The sequence below is a fragment of the Hyla sarda genome, chromosome 11 (assembly GCF_029499605.1).
Source record: "Hyla sarda isolate aHylSar1 chromosome 11, aHylSar1.hap1, whole genome shotgun sequence".
NCBI classification, from domain to species: domain Eukaryota; kingdom Metazoa; phylum Chordata; class Amphibia; order Anura; family Hylidae; genus Hyla; species Hyla sarda.
This window is the reverse complement of record NC_079199.1, coordinates 101,588,320-101,606,360: the sequence shown is the minus strand read 5'-3', so window position 1 is coordinate 101,606,360 and position 18,041 is coordinate 101,588,320. Positions and strand designations below refer to the sequence as shown.

Genomic DNA, 18,041 nt, shown 5'->3' with positions numbered 1-18,041 from the left:
GGCGTGAAACGTGTCAGGGTGGTGGCATCTCGGAGGGGTGTGTGCACTTACCTGAAAATGGCTGTGCCCCCCCAGCATTCCCAGTCTCCTGTATGATAAAGCAGCCATAATGGAGCTCCCTGGGAAAGCTGTGTGGCACACACACTGTGTGCCACCCAGCTTTACCAGTCTGCTGAAGCCCCATCAATAATAGGCTGCTCGTCCTCCCTACACTGCTCCTGTGCTGCCATGCCTTCTCTCTACCCCCTCACACACAAATCTTTTCTCCCCTGCTCTCTTTGTTCATGGGGTAGGCCACCTTTGTTTTAAATGTGTTATTCTGAAAAGGGGTTGTCCAAGAAAAGAAAGACAAAGCTAATTTCTTTCCAAAACAGTGCCACTTCTACCCTCAGGTTGTGTGCGGTATTACAACTTGTCTCCTATATATATATATATATATATATATATATATATATATATATATATATATATATATATATATATATATATATTTGTAAATTACTTCTATATAAAAATCTCAATACTTCCAGTACTTATCAGCTGCTTTATACTCCACAGAAAGTTTTTTTTTTTTTTTTTTCAAATTTCTTGTCTGTCTGACCACAGTGCTCTCTGCTGACACCTCTGTCCATTTTAGGAACTGTCCAGAGTAGAAGCAAATCCCCATAGCAAACCTCTCCTGACAGTTCCTAAAATGGACAGAGGTGTCAGCAGAGAGCACTGTGGTCAGACAAAGGAAATTCAAAAGCAAAAGAACTTCCTGTGGAGCATACAGCAGCTGATAAGTACTGGAAGGATTACGATTTTTTTAATAGAAGCAATTTACAAATCTGTAATGTTTTCCAGGGGAATACCCCTTTAAATGGAACTGACCTGCAATACCACACACAACCTGAGGACAAGGGCGGCGTTGTTTTTGGAAGAAATAAGCTATGGTTTTCTATTGCTGGACGACTTTTTTTCTTAAGGATTTTTAACATCAGATATATCAATACTTTTTTTTTTCCAGCATTTGATCGATTACTGCAGTGTTTTCCGACCAGGGTGTCTCTGGTTGTTGCAAAACTACAACTCCCAGCATGCTCGGACACCCAAAAGAGCTTGGACTGATCTTTTTTTTTTTTGTTACTATATCCCGAACAAAACGATAACACTATCAGATAAGCTTTTACTTACCAAAGGCGAGAAGACGCTCAGGAATGGCGGCAGCTCCGTGACCTGGCAGGGAAGCACGAGCTCCTGACCGGCATTTTGTTGCGTTATCACGTGGTCTGTAAACCCATAGACTGGATCGCAACGGCAGGTAAAAACCATGTTCTACGAAAAGCGAGATTAGTATGTAATGAATACAACAATGTATCACAGGTTTACATGGTCTTTAAAGGGGTACTCCACCCCTAGACATCTTATCCCCTGTCCAAAGGATAGGGGGATAAGAGGTCTGATCGCGGGGGTCCTGTCGCTGGGGACCCCCGCGATCTCGGCTGCGGCACCCCAGACATCCGGTGCAAGTTGGATGACTGGCGATGCAGGCGGAGGCTTGTGACGTTATGGTCACGCCCCGCTCATGACATCACAGCTACGCCCCCTCAATGCAAGTATATGGGAGGGGGCGTGACGGTAGTCACGCCCCCTCCCATAGACTTGCATTGAGGGGGCGTGGCCGTGACATCACGAGCCTCCGGTGCTGTACCCATTGCTCTAAACGAACGCCGGGTGCAGCAGGGAGATCGCGGGGGTCCCCCACAATCAGATATTCCCGGTTGATGCAAAACTACAACTCCCAGCACGGCATGCTCACGGAGTCTCAAAGTAAACCTATCCATGCGGGAAGTGGCCTTCTATAATGTGCAGGTCATAATGGCTGGACTATGACCTGCACAGTCATACAGATGCTTGGAGTAATAGAAGCCAGTCTACATGGCCTGACCTATGACCTACATATGGAGGTTACTGATCGGATGTATTCATCAGTACCCTATGATCTTACCTGCAGTGCAGGAGACGTACGGATCTGGGGAAAGGAGAGCGGAAAATCCACCCAGAGGATGAAGTCCCTGTTGGTCGGAGTCGCAGACGTAACGGACGTTCCATTCTGCTGCCAAAAGCGAGCGTGATGGAGCCTGTAAGCTTCCTTCAGGGACATGAAAAGTGCTAACCACCTGCGAGGAGGAGAAAAGATCACAAGATGGCAGCGAAATTATAAGAAAAAGGCATGTACGTAAAACCAAACCTCCTGCTCTTACCTGGCCTGGTGCCCATGACGCATGAGGTGGCCCATCTCTGCCGGAGAGATATTAACGAAACGGAGGAAAGAGAAGCAGCTTTCTTCATCTGACCCTGAGAGCAGAAAGACGACTAGTCAGTGTGTGTGACCGGTCATGAGACGCGACTATAGTATTAGGGGTGAGTACAGATATATACACAGATGACTAGTCAGTGAGTGCGACCGGTCATGAGACGCGACTATAGTATTAGGGGTGAGTACAGATATATACACAGATGACTAGTCAGTGAGTGTGACCGGTCATGAGACATGACTATAGTATTAGGGGCGGGTACAGATATATACACAGATGACTAGTCAGTGAGTGTGACCGGTCATGAGACGTGACTATAGTATTAGGGGCGGGTACAGATATATACACAGACGACTAGTCAGTGAGAGTGACCGGTCATGAGACATGACTATAGTATTAGGGGTGAGTACAGATATATACACAGATGACTAGTCAGTGAGTGCGACCGGTCATGAGACGCGACTATAGTATTAGAGGTGAGTACAGATATATATAAAAAGACGACTAGTCAGTGAGTGCGACAGGTCATGAGACGTGACTATAGTATTAGGGGCGGGTACAGATATATACACAGATGACTAGTCAGTGAGTGCGACCGGTCATGAGACGCGACTATAGTATTAGGGGTGAGTACAGATATATACACAGATGACTAGTCAGTGAGTGCGACCGGTCATGAGACGTGACTATAGTATTAGGGGCGGGTACGGATATATACACAGACGACTAGTCAGTCAGTGAGTGCGACCGGTCATGAGACGTGACTATAGTATTAGGGGCAGGTACAGATATATACAAAAAGACGACTAGTCAGCGAGTGCGACCGGTCGTGAGACGTGACTATAGTATTAGGGGCGGGTACAGATATATACACAGACGACTAGTCAGTGAGTGCGACCGGTCATGAGACGTGACTATAGTATAAGGCAGTGTTTCCAAACCAGGGTGCCTCCAGCTGTGGCCAAACTACAACTCCCAGCATGCCCGGACAGCCAAAGGCTGTCCGGGCATGCTAGGAGTTGTAGTTTGGCCACAGCTGGAGGCAATCTGGTTGGGAAACACTGGTATAACACTGGTTTATCTGGGTGGGTACAGATATATACAAAAGGTGAAGCAATAGAGAGCGACTTACTTTTCCGATGGAACAACGATTGCTGAATGTGATGTGGAGCAAACGGCGAAAGAAGATTCCGGAACCACCTAAACATAAAGAGACATGTCAAGAAACCCTTTAATACTTTCATACAAACGGCCTACTGGACCATCTTTGGTATGAATGGTTAGACAGTTTTCCATTGTGTAGTAAATTCCTGGGATCTTGTTAAATGCCATTCACATATACTGCACTGCTGAGTACAGCAGAAGTACTGGATGGCAGGCAGGTGCCTTATGATGGACTGCTGTAACAGGAATGACAATGTTCTAGGCTGCGAGCTACAGGGGGAAGTGCACGTACTGTGACATAGGCCTTGAAAAAGCCCAATACGGGAAGGAGGACTCATATGCTGGTGCCAAGGCATTGCGCTACCATGTGAGAGGAGACGCCCCTGCACTGTACCACAGGAGTGAGAGGAGACGCCCCTACACTGTACCACAGGAGTGAGAGGAGACTCCCCTACACTGTACCACAGGAGTGAGAGGAGACTCCCCTACACTGTACCACAGGAGTGAGAGGAGACTCCCCTACACTGTACCACAGGAGTGAGAGGAGACTCCCCTACACTGTACCACAGGAGTGAGAGGAGACTCCCCTACACTGTACCACAGGAGTGAGAGGAGACTCCCCTACACTGTACCACAGGAGTGAGAGGAGACTCCCCTACACTGTACCACAGGAGTGAGAGGAGACTCCCCTACACTGTACCACAGGAGTGAGAGGAGACTCCCCTACACTGTACCACAGGAGTGAGAGGAGACTCCCCTACACTGTACCACAGGAGTGAGAGGAGACTCCCCTACACTGTACCACAGGAGTGAGAGGAGGCTCCCCTACACTGTACCACAGGAGTGAGAGGAGACTCCACTGCACTGTACCAAAGGAGTGAGAGGAGACTCCACTGCACTGTACCAAAGGAGTGAAAGGAGACTCCACTGCACTGTACCAAAGGAGTGAGAGGAGACTCCACTGCACTGTACCAAAGGAGTGAGAGGAGACTCCACTGCACTGTACCAAAGGAGTGAGAGGAGACTCCACTACACTGTACCAAAGGAGTGAGAGGAGACTCCACTACACTGTTCCAAAGGAGAGGAGACTCCACTACACTGTACCACACGAGTGAGAGGAGACTCCACTACACTGTACCACACGAGTGAGAGGAGGCTCCACTACACTGTACCAAAGGAGTGAGAGGAGGCTCCACTACACTGTACCAAAGGAGTGAGAGGAGGCTCCACTACACTGTACCAAAGGAGTGAGAGGAGGCTCCACAACACTGTACCACAGGAGTGAGAGGAGGCTCCACAACACTGTACCACAGGAGTGAGAGGAGGCTCCACTACACTGTACCACAGGAGTGAGAGGAGAGTCCAATACACTGTACCACAGGAGTGAGAGGAGACTCCCCTACACTGTACCACAGGAGTGCGAGGAAATTCCAATACACTGTACTACAGGAGTGAGAGGAGAGTCCAATACACTGTACTACAGGAGTGAGAGGAGAGTCCAATACACTGTACTACAGGAGTGAGAGGAGACTCCCCTACACTGTACTACAGGAGTGAGAGGAGAGTCCAATACACTGTACCACAGGAGTGCGAGGAAATTCCAATACACTGTACTACAGGAGTGAGAGGAGACTTTGATACGTAGTGCTACGTGAGCACGAGGAGATTGTCCAAACAATGGCTGATGGTTTGGGCAGCGTGGAAGTGATGTTATGTACCAACATGTATCTACTCTATGGTCCCGTCATAGCACCAAGCTGAACAGTCAGATGACTATTGACTTCATACGCTTAGGTTCCGGCCCAATAGTTCTACACTCACCTGTTTCGGGAGCATTTGATGAATTCTATGTTGAGCCGCCGGTAGAGAAATTTTGATATCTGATACGGCCGCAGCGCTGAGTGGAAGGGAGACCAAGTCTCTTGACGTTCAAATAGTTCTGAGTGATTGCAGACCTGGAAGGGGGGGGGGGGGGGGACAAAACCAGGAAGAGAGGGGTTAATGCAGCGGACATAATGAACCACTGAGAAATCACTGTGGTGAGTGGGGGTTACATCACTCAGGGGGCGGAGGAGCTGCGGGGACAACGCCACACTGAAAATAAGAGGACTACACAACATCCTGTCAGGAGAGAGGGAGGAGCTGCGGGGACAATGCCACAATGACAATGAGAGGACTACACAACTTCATGGCAAGAGACGGAGGAGCAGGGGGGCTGGAGAAACAGCACCACACTGACAATGAGAGGACTACACAACTTCCTGTCAGAAGAGAGGGAGAAGCCAGGGAGCTGCAGAGACAACACTACACTGACAATGAGAGGACTACACAACATCATGTCATGAGAGGGAGGGGCTGCTGAGACAACACCACACTGACAATGAGAGGACAACACAACTTCCTGTCAGGAGAGAGGGAGGAGCTGCTGAGACAAGAAAATCACTGTGGTGACATCAATCAGGGAGCAGGGGACCTGTGTGGACAACACCACACTGACAATGAGAGGACTACACAACTTCCTGTCAAGAAAGAGGGAGAAGTCGGGGAGCTGCAGAGACAACACTACACTGACAATGAGAGGACTACACAACACCATGTCAGAAGAGAGGGAGGAGCTGTGGAGACAACACCACACTGACAATGAGAGGACTACACAACTTCCTGCCAGGAAAGAGGGAGGAGTCGGGGAGCTGGTGAGAGCACCACACTGACAATAAGATGACTACACAACGTCCTGTCAGGAGAGAGGGAGGAGCCAAGGAACTGCTGGGACAACCCTACACTGACAATGGAAGGACTACATAACTTCCTGTCAGGGTTATTTCAAGCAAAACCATGCTGAAGCCAGTACAAGGTGTGAGGACACTATTAGTAAATTACATATCTTCTTTAAAAACAATTTTCTAATACTGGAATAGTTCTGATCCTTCTCTCCCCAACATTTGCCATTGGGGGTGGGGGAGGTCAAGGGGGCCGCCGAAGGCTGTCCGGGCATGCTGGGAGTTTTGCAACAGCTGGAGGCACCCTGGTTGAGACACCCTGCACTAGACGGTCACCTTACCTTCCTGAATTGCATAACCAGGTTCATGAGACTGCTGGTGGTGTTCTGTGCCTGCTGGGTGGTGCCCATGGAGGACTGGAGGAGGTCATCAATGGAGATTTTATTCTTCAAGGCTTGATACAACAACTTCTGCCGGCTGGTCAGATTGCAGTACATCAGGATTTCAATCTGCATCGCCAGAGGAAAACATTACAAACATTACTATCAGAGAAAAACATTACAAACATTACTATCAGAGGAAAACATTACAAACATTACTATCAGAGGAAAACATTACTATGAGAACAGTTTATTTTTTTTTATTTTTTATTTTAATTTTTTTATCATTACTCCCTAAATAAATAAAAACAAAACCTCTCACCTTATCCGACAATTCATTCTCTACATCCTTCTTGATTCTCCTGAGCATAAAAGGTTTGAGGATCATATGTAACCGAGACAGCTGGTCTGAAAAATGACAAAAAAAATGAAAATAAATTACATTAAAAAAATAAATAAATAAATAAGGAACCAAAAAAGGTATTTCTGGCAATGGGTATTTTTTCTCTTTGGGTATAACGTGTGCGATATGTCAGACATTTTTCAAATATAACAAAACCATTTATGTTTAATTTTATGAGGTATAGTCAGGGGGGGTAGGGAGGAAGAGGATTACGATAATTGGCTGAGCTGCAGTACCAGGAGCAGCCACACCTGTATGTCTGGCGCTGTACCAGGGTAATGAAAAAAGGATCCCAGTGATCCAGTGGCATTAGGAGATCCTTTGTGCTGATTGGCAGAGGTAATTGTTATTCATGTAAACATTAGAATATAGTATTTAAGGATGGAGTAGTAATAATAGTAATAATAATAATAATAATAATAATAGTAAAATATTTTTATTTTTATTATTAATATATAGATTATTGATATATTTTTTTATTATATCTATTACACAATAATCGTAATAATAAATTATTATTATTAAATTGTCATTATTAAATTATTATTAATGTAATAAATTATAAAAAGATATTGATAATTTTATAATATAAATAACAGATTATTTTTATTATTTATATATTATTGATATTTTTATTATTAATATATTTGTATTATAATTATTATTTATATATTTGTATTATAATGATTATTTATATATTTGTATTATAATGATTATTTATATATTTGTGTTATAATTATTATTTATATATTTGTATTATAATTATTATTTATATATTTGTATTATAATTATTTATATATTTGTATTATACTTATCATCAATAATAATAATCTATATAATAATACTATAACAATATAGCAATAATAATTGTATTGTCATCTTATTATAATTTTTTTTATTATTAGACAATTATTATTATTCAGAACTCATCATTTAAATCAGTTCCTGTGCCCTATGGGGCTCACAAATTCAGTAGGTTTTAGGGAGGAAAGTGATGTACCCAGAGGAAACCCAAGCAAACAAAGGGAGAACATACAAACTCCTTGCAGATGTTGTTAAACCCAGGATCTCAGCGCTACAAAGCAGCAGGTGCCAACCCCTAAAGCAGTGGTCTTCAAACTGTGGCCCTCCAGATGTTGCAAAACTACAATTCCCAGCATGCCCGGACAGCCAACGGCTGTCCGGGCATGCTGGGAATTGTAGTTTTGCAACATCTGGAGGGCCACAGTTTGAAGACCGCTGCCCTAAAGCCACTGTGTTGCCCCATAAAAATATGTGAAGACCCAAAAAAAGAAAGAAAATAAGAAGTCGTCCTCATCCTCACTTACTCTCATCGATGGCAGACTTGTTCTCCGCATGGCTTTCTATATCCTTTGAAAACCACTCGTTGAATTCATCGTGAGAATCGAACAATGTCGGCATGATGAAATGCAGCAGGGCCCACAGCTAGGAAGGAAAAGGATAACGAAGAAAATGCCTTTTATATTAGTATACAAGATATACCTGTCCCCATACAACCTTACAAGACCTGCAAAGCCTTACACTCCTGACCTGACCCAGGGCTATCCCCATAGAAAGTGCTGTCCTCACCTGCTAGTGGTACTTGTTCAGAATGGGCTTCATCTTACTCCACAATGATAAAAGCTAACCATAGACATGAGGAGAGGTACAAAAACATCCATTGGATGAGTCTTCCAGGAAAAGTTATAGCTATTTACTGTATGGACTCACCTACTATATCACTGCTCTCCTGGGTTTTCTAGGTTGGACAGCACTTAGCTATATAACATCATTCTATAAATGTAGGGACACACAAATCGAGCTCGGTGGGGAGGGGGAAGAGGCTGTCTGGAGGAATCTAGTGGTGATGTGGTTCACAGGGAGTCAGTCATCCTGTCTGGTGATCACATGACCCAGCAAAACTCGGGTGAAACAGATAACACTGTAGAAACCCTGGCGGCAAGTTACCATGATATAGAAAAATATGTTGTATTCCTGACGCATTGGATGTTGCTTTAAAAAAAAAAAGGGGCTATCCCATGATAGGTAGTGTTTCCCTAACCAGGGTGCCTCCAGCTGTTGGAAAACTACCACTCCCAGCATGCCCAAACAGCCGAAGGCTGTTTGGGAGTTGTAGTTTTGCAACAGCTGGAGGCACCCTGGTTAGGGAAACACTTAGATAGGGAATAATTAGCTGATGTGCATTGCTCAGACGCTGCTCCATGCATTCTCTAGGGGACTTTTGAATATTATCTAGCGCTGAACTCAGCAATGTCCTATACACAGTAAATGGAGTGGTGGCTGCGCGTGGGCATGCTCTTCCATTCAGAGAACCAGTGACCTCCATCATAGGGATCGGTTAGGGTTCCAGCAATCCTTCCCCCACTGATCAGCCAGATATTACCTATCCTCTAGATAGCAAATAACTTTAAACCTTGGGATAAGACCTTTAAAGCAACATCCTAGCTCAGTGCCGGTGGACAGGTATATCCTGTTCACAGTCCACCAGCTCATATCCACTGACTGTGTGCCCTAATTATAAGAAATAAAAAAAAAAAAAAAAATGATATATATTATATATCCCTGATGCTGCAGAACAGCTTGAATATCTTTGGAACTTGTTTGGGGCTGCTTATCCACCATCCAGACTATCCTGCGCTGACACCTTTCATCAATTTTTCTCTTCCGTCCATGCCCAGGGAGATTATCTACAGGGCCATGGGTTGCAAACTGTGGATAAAGGCAAATCTAGATCTCTGGAGATGGACTTGTAACCTTGAGATTGTTGATATTTCTCCACAATTTTGGTTCTCAAGTCCTCAGACAGTTCTCTTCTCCTCTTTCTGTTGTCCATGCTTAGTGTGGCCCACACAGGCACACAATGCAAAGACTAAGTGAACTTCTCTCCTTTTTTTGTTTAGTTCCAATACACACAAAGGTAATAAACGTGTGTATAGCAAAACATGTGTTACTGCAATCCTTTCCTGTGAGAAATACTTCATTTTCTTGAAAAATTTCAGGAGAGCCAACATTTACGGCCATGAGTGTGTGTGTGTGTGTGTGTGTGTGTGTGTGTGTGTGTGTAAAATATATATATACAGTGCTTCAGCTGCCACCGGATAGATGTTTACGGTGCCCCGTGTGGTCCGCTGATGATCACTTACCTGTCCTCGGGGCTCCGGCGCATCCTCTTCGGGATCCCCTGCATCGTCTGCACTCTCCATCTTCATCACGTCGCTGCGCACGCCGTCCCGTCATCAGATAGGAGCGTCGTGCGTAGCGACGTGATAGCGGCGACGGAGAGCGAGGATGCCGGGGAAGCGGAGGCCTTACCGGAGCGTCGGGGACACCCCGGGGACGCGGCGACAGCGATGGAGGGCGACATCCAGGGCAGGGGTGACGGGTCCGGAGCGACGGGGACAGGTGAGTATAACCTCCAATAGCAGTGGTCTACAACCTGCGGACCGCCAGATGTTGCAAAACTACAACTCCCAGCATGCCCGGACAGCCAACGGCTGTCCGGGCATGCTGGGGGTTGTAGTTTTGCAACATCTGGCGGTCCGCAGGTTGTAGACCACTGTCCTATACTTTACATTGCACGGATCCCTCAACATACGATGGTTTCAACAAACGATGGTCCATTTGGAACGGATTACCATCGTATGTTGAGGGACATATACATATATATACACATTATATATATATATACACATTATATATATATATATATATATATATATACATATATATATACATACACACACACACACACATACATATACACACACACACAATCATATACATATTCACATAAAAGATTTACCTCGGCCATTGTATTCTGGATGGGGGTGCCAGTTAGAAGTAGCCGATTGCGGCACTGAAACTGCAGCAATATCTTCCACCGGACACTAAAGATGGAAAGTAAAAGAAAAGTCAGCCTTTATGACCGAGAATGACCAAGAAGAAGAAACGCAGAGTCTACAAAATGTATCACCAGGCAATGAAAAGGACGACGTATTCCTACCTAGAGCTGCTCTTCAAGGCCTGGGCCTCGTCCAGCACCATGTACTGCCACTTCACCCGCTGGAAGTATTTCACGTCCTGCACGACGAGCTGGTAGCTGGTGATTACCACGTGGAACGGGGCTTCTTGTGTGTACAGCGTTTTCTGAAACAGAAGAAGAAAAAAAACGGAAATCAGATGGTACGTTTGGCAACAGCTGGAGGCACACTATGGGTAGGGTCACCAGCGGATTTGCAGTGTAAAATAACTTACGAATGTATTGCAGTATACATATATACATCACACAAGACTCGTCTTGGCTTCCTACATTCCTTCTTACCTGACCCCAAAACTTCCGTATCACTTTCCTTTCGTGTGGATTGCCCCAGTAAGGCAGCACCTAGAAAATAACATCACAGGTTACCAGGAGAAGGTCATCACAGGGTTAAGGGGTTTAGGAAAATGTATTCCCTATCCAAAGGATGGGGCATAAGAGTCATCGTGGGGGGGGGTCTGACCTCTGGGACCCCGTGCGATCTCCTGTATGGATCTCCGTGTACACAGAGCAGAGGTTAACATACCGTATTTTTCGCCGTACAAAACTGGGGGGGGAGGGGGGTAAAGTTGGTGCGTCTTATACAGCGAATACCTGCAGCCATCAACGGTCGGGACCCGCCGCTAATACAGGACATCACTGACACCCCGGGGACGCGGCGACAGCGATGGAGCGACAGCCAGGGCAGCGGTGACGGGTCCAGAGCGGCGGGGACAGGTGAGTACTACCTCCTATACAGTGGTCTTCAACCTGCGGACCTCCAGATGTTGCAAAACTACAACTCCCAGCATGCCCGGACAGCCAACGGCTGTCCGGGCATGCTGGGAGTTGTAGTTTTGCAACATCTGGAGGTCCGCAGGTTGAACAACCCTGTTGGGTGCAGAATCTTTTCCTTCTAGATTTTGCACCTATAAATAGGGTGCGTCTTATATGCCGGTGCGTCCTATAGGGCGAAAAATACGGAACATCTCTATGGGAGAACCAGAGATACACGAGCTGGTGACCCCTATATACAGAACATTTTACTGCTAGGACACATTTCATCACACAGAAAAGGGGGGGGATGAGCCCAATATGTATGTACAGGGATCATAGCCGGTTATGATAATTTAAAGTTTACAGATCTTCATTACCTTGAACCTCGGCACAAATCTTGAAAACTCCTGATGCCAGTTGTTCAATGTTGAGGCAGGTGAAATAATGAGAAATGGCCCCCAGATATTCTCCCGCTGGACAGAGGAGGAAGAAACAACACAAAGGGTCACTGTCATTTTGCAGTTAGGGTCCACATAATTTATTTTAGATATTATAATTTTAATTATTATTATAACATTTTTTTTTTTTTTTTTTGCCAGGACTCGTGATCATACCCTATATATATTACCCTATATATATATTTTTTTTATTATGTTTTGTTTATTATGTTAGTAAAAATGTAACATAATAAACAAAACATTAAAAATAAAAATATATAGGGTATGGTCACGAGTCCTGGCAAAAAAAGTATAAAAATAATAATGAAACCAAAAAATATATAAAAAATAAAAAAGATTCTCTCTCTCTCTCTCTCTATTATATAATATATATATAGATATAGAGCGAGCGATAGAGAGAGATCGAGCGAGCGATAGAGAGAGATCGAGCGAGCGATAGAGAGAGATCGAGCGAGCGATAGAGAGAGATCGAGCGAGCGATAGAGAGAGATCGAGCGAGCGATAGAGAGAGATCGAGCGAGCGATAGAGAGAGATCGAGCGAGCGATAGAGAGAGATCGAGCGAGCGATAGAGAGAGATCGAGCGAGCGATAGAGAGAGATCGAGCGAGCGATAGAGAGAGATCGAGCGAGCGATAGAGAGAGATCGAGCGAGCGATAGAGAGAGATCGAGCGAGCGATAGAGAGAGATCGAGCGAGCGATAGAGAGAGATCGAGCGAGCGATAGAGAGAGATCGAGCGAGCGATAGAGAGAGATCGAGCGAGCGATAGAGAGAGATCGAGCGAGCGATAGAGAGAGATCGAGCGAGCGATAGAGAGAGATCGAGCGAGCGATAGAGAGAGATCGAGCGAGCGATAGAGAGAGATCGAGCGAGCGATAGAGAGAGATCGAGCGAGCGATAGAGAGAGATCGAGCGAGCGATAGAGAGAGATCGAGCGAGCGATAGAGAGAGATCGAGCGAGCGATAGAGAGAGATCGAGCGAGCGATAGAGAGAGATCGAGCAATAGAGAGCGAGCGAGAGCGATAGAGAGCGATAGAGAGAGCAAGAGCGATAGAGAGAGAGAGCGAGAGCGATAGAGAGCGAGAGCGATAGAGAGAGAGAGCGAGAGCGATAGAGAGAGAGAGCGAGTGATAGAGAGAGAGAGAGAGCGAGCGATAGAGAGAGAGCGAGCGATAGAGAGAGAGAGCGATAGAGAGAGAGAGAGCGAGAGAGCGAGAGAGAGAGAGAGAGAGAGAGAGAGCGAGAGAGCGAGCGAGCGATAGATAAGAGCGAGAGATGGTCAGGAGTCAAGTCCTGGCAAAAAAAAAGTGTAATAAATAAATGAAAATAATAATTATTAATTATTATTAAAATTAATAAATAAATAAAATGATAATATAATAAAAAATATTAATTCTACACTTTTTGCCAGGAATTGACCAACCTACACACGGCAAAAAAAATAAAAAAAATTTGGGAACACCCCAAAGATTTCCAATCAAGGGCTGGTTCTGCAGGATGCTAATGGGAACGGTGTTCCTGATCTAGAAAAAGTGCAGGAACTCCGTCCCCATGCCTTCCTGCAGAACCTGAGCTGCCTTCCTGCAGAACCTGAGCTCTGGGTGTGGTCCTCCCAAAGAAGAGGCAAACACACGCCAAGAGTAACTAACATTTTGTCACTGGAAAACCTGGCCTAGATGTGGGGGTTTTCTTTTGGGGGAGGTTGTGGGTTTTGGAGAGGGGATTCATTGTTTCAGACATTTTGGATGCTGGACAGAACGGCTCGGGCGCGCTTATCAATAAGAATTTAGACACTGCTATACCAGATTGGTTACTTCACTCATCTACGATTGTAGTGTTTCTCAATGAGGGTGCCTCCAGCTGTTGCAAAACTACAACACCCAGCATGCCCGGACAGCCGTAGGCTGTCCGGGCATGCTGGTGTTGTAGTCTTGCAACAGCTGGAGGCACCCACATTGGGAAACACTGTACTAAGGGCTGACCAACTACCACTCCACCTTTGTCAGAAAGCGTTCAGACTTACCTCTGCAAGATGTGCTAGAAGAGCAATGCTCTGCACAGTCTTCCCCAAGCCCATTTCATCAGCTAGGATCCCATTAATACCCTAAAAAGCAAAAAAAAAAAAAAAAAAAAAAAAAAAAAGGACATGATTCAAAAGGATAGGGGATAAGATGTCTATGGCCGGAATACCCCTTTAAATTAAATTGTTTACTAGTCGTACCGAATCTCATCTTGCAGATATGTACATCCATCTGCTCAGCTCTTTCTGCTCTATCAGAATATGCTAAGAGACATATTTTATAATATATATATATATATATATATATATATATATATATATATATATATATACATACATACATACATATACACACACACACACACACACACACACACCGTATATACTCTAGTATAAGCCGAGTTTTTCGGCACGATTTTTCGTGATGAAAACGCCCCCCTCGGCTTGTACTCGAGTGAACTCTCCGCCTGTCAATCCCTTCTCCGTGGTCTTCAACCTGCGGACCTCCAGATGTTGCAAAACTACAACTCCCAGTTTTGAAACATCTGGAGGTCCGCAGGTTGAAGACCACTGCGGCCTTCGTCATCATCCAGACCCCCCCCCCTTTAGTTTTCTACTCACCTCCCCTCGGTGGGAAGGAAGGGTGAGCTGGTCCGGGCCATCTATGCTGCAGGGACCGTCCGGTGGGGAGGGTTAGTCGTTCAAGGCTATCCCTCTTCTCCGCTCCGGGCCCGGACTAGTGACGTTGCCTTGATGACGACGCACAGGGACGTCCATGCGCAGCAGACATACCTGCACGTGAACGTCCCTGTGCGTCGTCAAGGCAACGTCACTAGTCCGGGGCCGGGCCCGGAGAGGAGAAGAGGGCTTCCCGGTGAAAATGGACAGCCCGGAACGACTAACTCTCCCCACCGGACGGTCCCTGCAGCATAGATGGCCCGGACCAGCTCACCCTTCCTTCCCACCGAGGGGAGGCGAGTAGAAAACTAAAGGGGGGGTCTGGATGATGAAGGCCGCAGTGGTCTTCAACCTGCGGACCTCCAGATGTTTCAAAACTACAACTCCCAGCATGCCCGGACAGCCATCGGCTGTCCGGGCATGCTGGGAGTTGTAGTTTTGCAACAGCTGGAGGTCCGCAGGTTGAAGACCACTGATTAAGGGATTGACAGGCGGTGATGATGAAGGGGGGGGAATGATGAAGGGGTGAAAATGACAGGGGTGATGATGACGGGGGTCTGGATGATGACAAGGGGGGATGATGTATTTCCCACCCTAGGCTTATAGTCGAGTCAATAACTTTTCCTGGGTTTTTGGGGTGAAATGAGGGGCCTCGGCTTATATTCGGGTCGGCTTATACTCGAGTATATACGGTGGTGTGTGTGTGTGTGTGTGTGTGTGTGTGTGTGTGTGTGTGTGTGTGTGTGTGTGTGTGTATGTGTGTATGTATGTATATATATATATATATATATATATATATATATATACACATATACATATACACATATATATATACACATATATACATATATATACATATACATATACACATACATATACATATATATATATAAATAAGAGTTACCTGTTCATAAAGGTTGGCCAGCCAGTTCATGCCCTTCAGCTGGTAGCCTTTGAGTTTCCCGCTGAATATGGTGGGCTGCGGGATATTCTCTCCTGCTCGTATGGAGGGATTAGCCAAACTGTAACTTTCTCCAAAGCCGCATTCAGATTTGTTGGCCGCCCGTGATGCAGCTAATCTGCTTTCTCTGGCATCTTCATCGAAGGATCTTTTCTGAAGCACAAAATAAAAAAGAAATAACATTTTAGATGTAAAACAACTTAACCAGTACACAAATTGCCAATAGGGCCCAAATCTCCATGGTTTCTTCTGGGCTGCCTAAGACCGCCATCTTGTACCAAGGGTCACGCTGCATCTCTGCCTGTACTTAGTGAGGCTGAATGGACTTCACTATACACTGTCTTTTCTTTTAAACTGCTTTTTTTTGCATCTAAAATAATAAATAAGCACTGCATAGAGTTAAAGGGGTACTCTGCCCCTAGACATCTTATCCCCTATCCAATAAGATATCTGATCGCAGGGGTCCCACTGCTGGGGACCCCCGCGATCTCCCTGCTGCACTCGGCCTTCGTTTAGAATGTCGGGTGCAATGCAGGAGGCTCATGGTGTCACAGCCACGCCCCCTCAATGCAAGTTTATGGGTGTGACCCCTCCCATAGACTTGCAATAAGGGGGAATGGCCGTGATGTCACGAGCCTCCGCCCCGCATCACCAGTCATTCGTCAAGGAGTGAAGTTCGCTCCGTGCACCGGATGTCTGGGGTGCTGCAGAAGAGATCGCGGGGGTCCCCAGCGGCCTGACCCCCCCCCCCCCCCCCCCCCGATCAGACATTTTATCCCCTATCCTTTAGATGGGGTACTCCGCCCCTAGACATATTTTCCCCTTTTGTACAATTGAGAGTATTAAAGGTTCTGAATTTCATGTTGTATGCAGATTTATAAAATGTTTTACTTCTAGGTGTGGTGACAACACACAGCAGCCATGCCTCCTCCCTCCACCACTCCTCCCTGTATGATTGATGCACAAGGCTCAGCGCTGAAAGCCAAACCCTGTATATCCATCATGCTCTGTATATCCTCTTTGGCTCTTTAGCTTAGAAGAAAAACAATTTTATAACTTTGCAAAAAGCCATGAGCTAGTCGGGCACCATTTGTATCATCTCCCCAGTAGTTATCTGCAGCTCCAGGATACAGAGCCGACCAATTCCCTTTAGGATCCTTCTTACCTGCGCCTGGTGAATCCTAAAAGCTTCCTCTGCATTTTTCAGAGCCTGGGACTTAAAATAGTCACTGTCTGAAAAGACAATTCAAATAATATCTTACTATAGTGACACGACCAATAGGACATTCATAACCTGTCTGTATAATTATTCAATAGTATTCCCAATATATGTAAATGTAAACTAGTGCCAAAAAGTTTGAACAGATTTCTAAATGACTTCTATTAAAAATATCTTAATCCTTCCGGTACTTATCAGCTGTATGCTCCACAGGAAGTTGTGTAGTTCTTTCCAGTCTGACCACAGTGCTCTCTGCTGACACCTCTGTCCATGTCAGGATCTGTCCAGAGTAGGAGAAAATCCCCATAGCAAGCCTCTCCTGCTCTGTACAGTTCCTGACATGGACAGAGATGTCAGCAGAGAGCACTGTGGTCACACTGGAAATAACTACACAACTTCCTGTGGAGCATACAGCAGCTGATAAGTACTGGAAGGATTAAGATTTTTTTAATAGAAGTAATTAACAAATCTGTTTAACTTTCTGGCACCAGTTGATTTAAAAAGGTTTTCCACTAGAGTACCCTTTAAAGGGGTATTCCGGCCAAATACATCTATAAGATGTCTAATCGCAGGGGGGGGGGGGGGGGGTCTGCTTGTTGGGACCCCCCGCGATCTCCGTGCAGTACCCGAATTCTATGCGGGCTGTTTCTCATGTATCGGAAACTTCTGTGTTTCCCGAACTGGAGACATGACGTCGCGCCCCCTCGCGCTGTCATGCCACGCCCCCTCCATTCATGTCTATGGGAGGGGGCGTGACAAAGTCACGCCCCCTCCCATAGACATGAATGGAGGGGGCGTGACCTCACATCTCCATTCCCAGAAACACAGAAGTTTCTGAGACTGGAGAAGTCTAGAATGCGGGTGCTGCACAGAGATCGTGGGAGGTACCCAGCGGCAGACCCCCCTGCGATTAGACATCTTATC

At 45.8% G+C, this 18,041-nt stretch overlaps 1 protein-coding gene across 5 annotated transcripts in view; it reads right to left on the bottom strand.

Annotated features, from left to right (window-relative positions):
* The window catches only part of INO80 (INO80 complex ATPase subunit), a 79,826-nt gene that overhangs the window by 35,280 nt on the left and 26,505 nt on the right, over positions 1–18,041 (bottom strand). For all 5 annotated transcript variants that reach the window (XM_056545528.1, XM_056545530.1, XM_056545529.1 and 2 more), the window contains exons 11-25: positions 17,064–17,131; positions 15,842–16,051; positions 14,263–14,343; positions 12,158–12,253; positions 11,310–11,369; positions 10,992–11,134; positions 10,791–10,875; positions 8,296–8,413; positions 6,887–6,972; positions 6,526–6,693; positions 5,286–5,419; positions 3,433–3,500; positions 2,247–2,340; positions 1,991–2,162; positions 1,177–1,317 (exon numbers count right to left, since the gene is read on the bottom strand). In XM_056545528.1, coding sequence (XP_056401503.1) covers positions 1,177–1,317; positions 1,991–2,162; positions 2,247–2,340; positions 3,433–3,500; positions 5,286–5,419; positions 6,526–6,693; positions 6,887–6,972; positions 8,296–8,413; positions 10,791–10,875; positions 10,992–11,134; positions 11,310–11,369; positions 12,158–12,253; positions 14,263–14,343; positions 15,842–16,051; positions 17,064–17,131 — 1,724 coding nt within the window. The remainder of the gene's footprint in view (positions 1–1,176; positions 1,318–1,990; positions 2,163–2,246; positions 2,341–3,432; positions 3,501–5,285; positions 5,420–6,525; positions 6,694–6,886; positions 6,973–8,295; positions 8,414–10,790; positions 10,876–10,991; positions 11,135–11,309; positions 11,370–12,157; positions 12,254–14,262; positions 14,344–15,841; positions 16,052–17,063; positions 17,132–18,041) is intronic.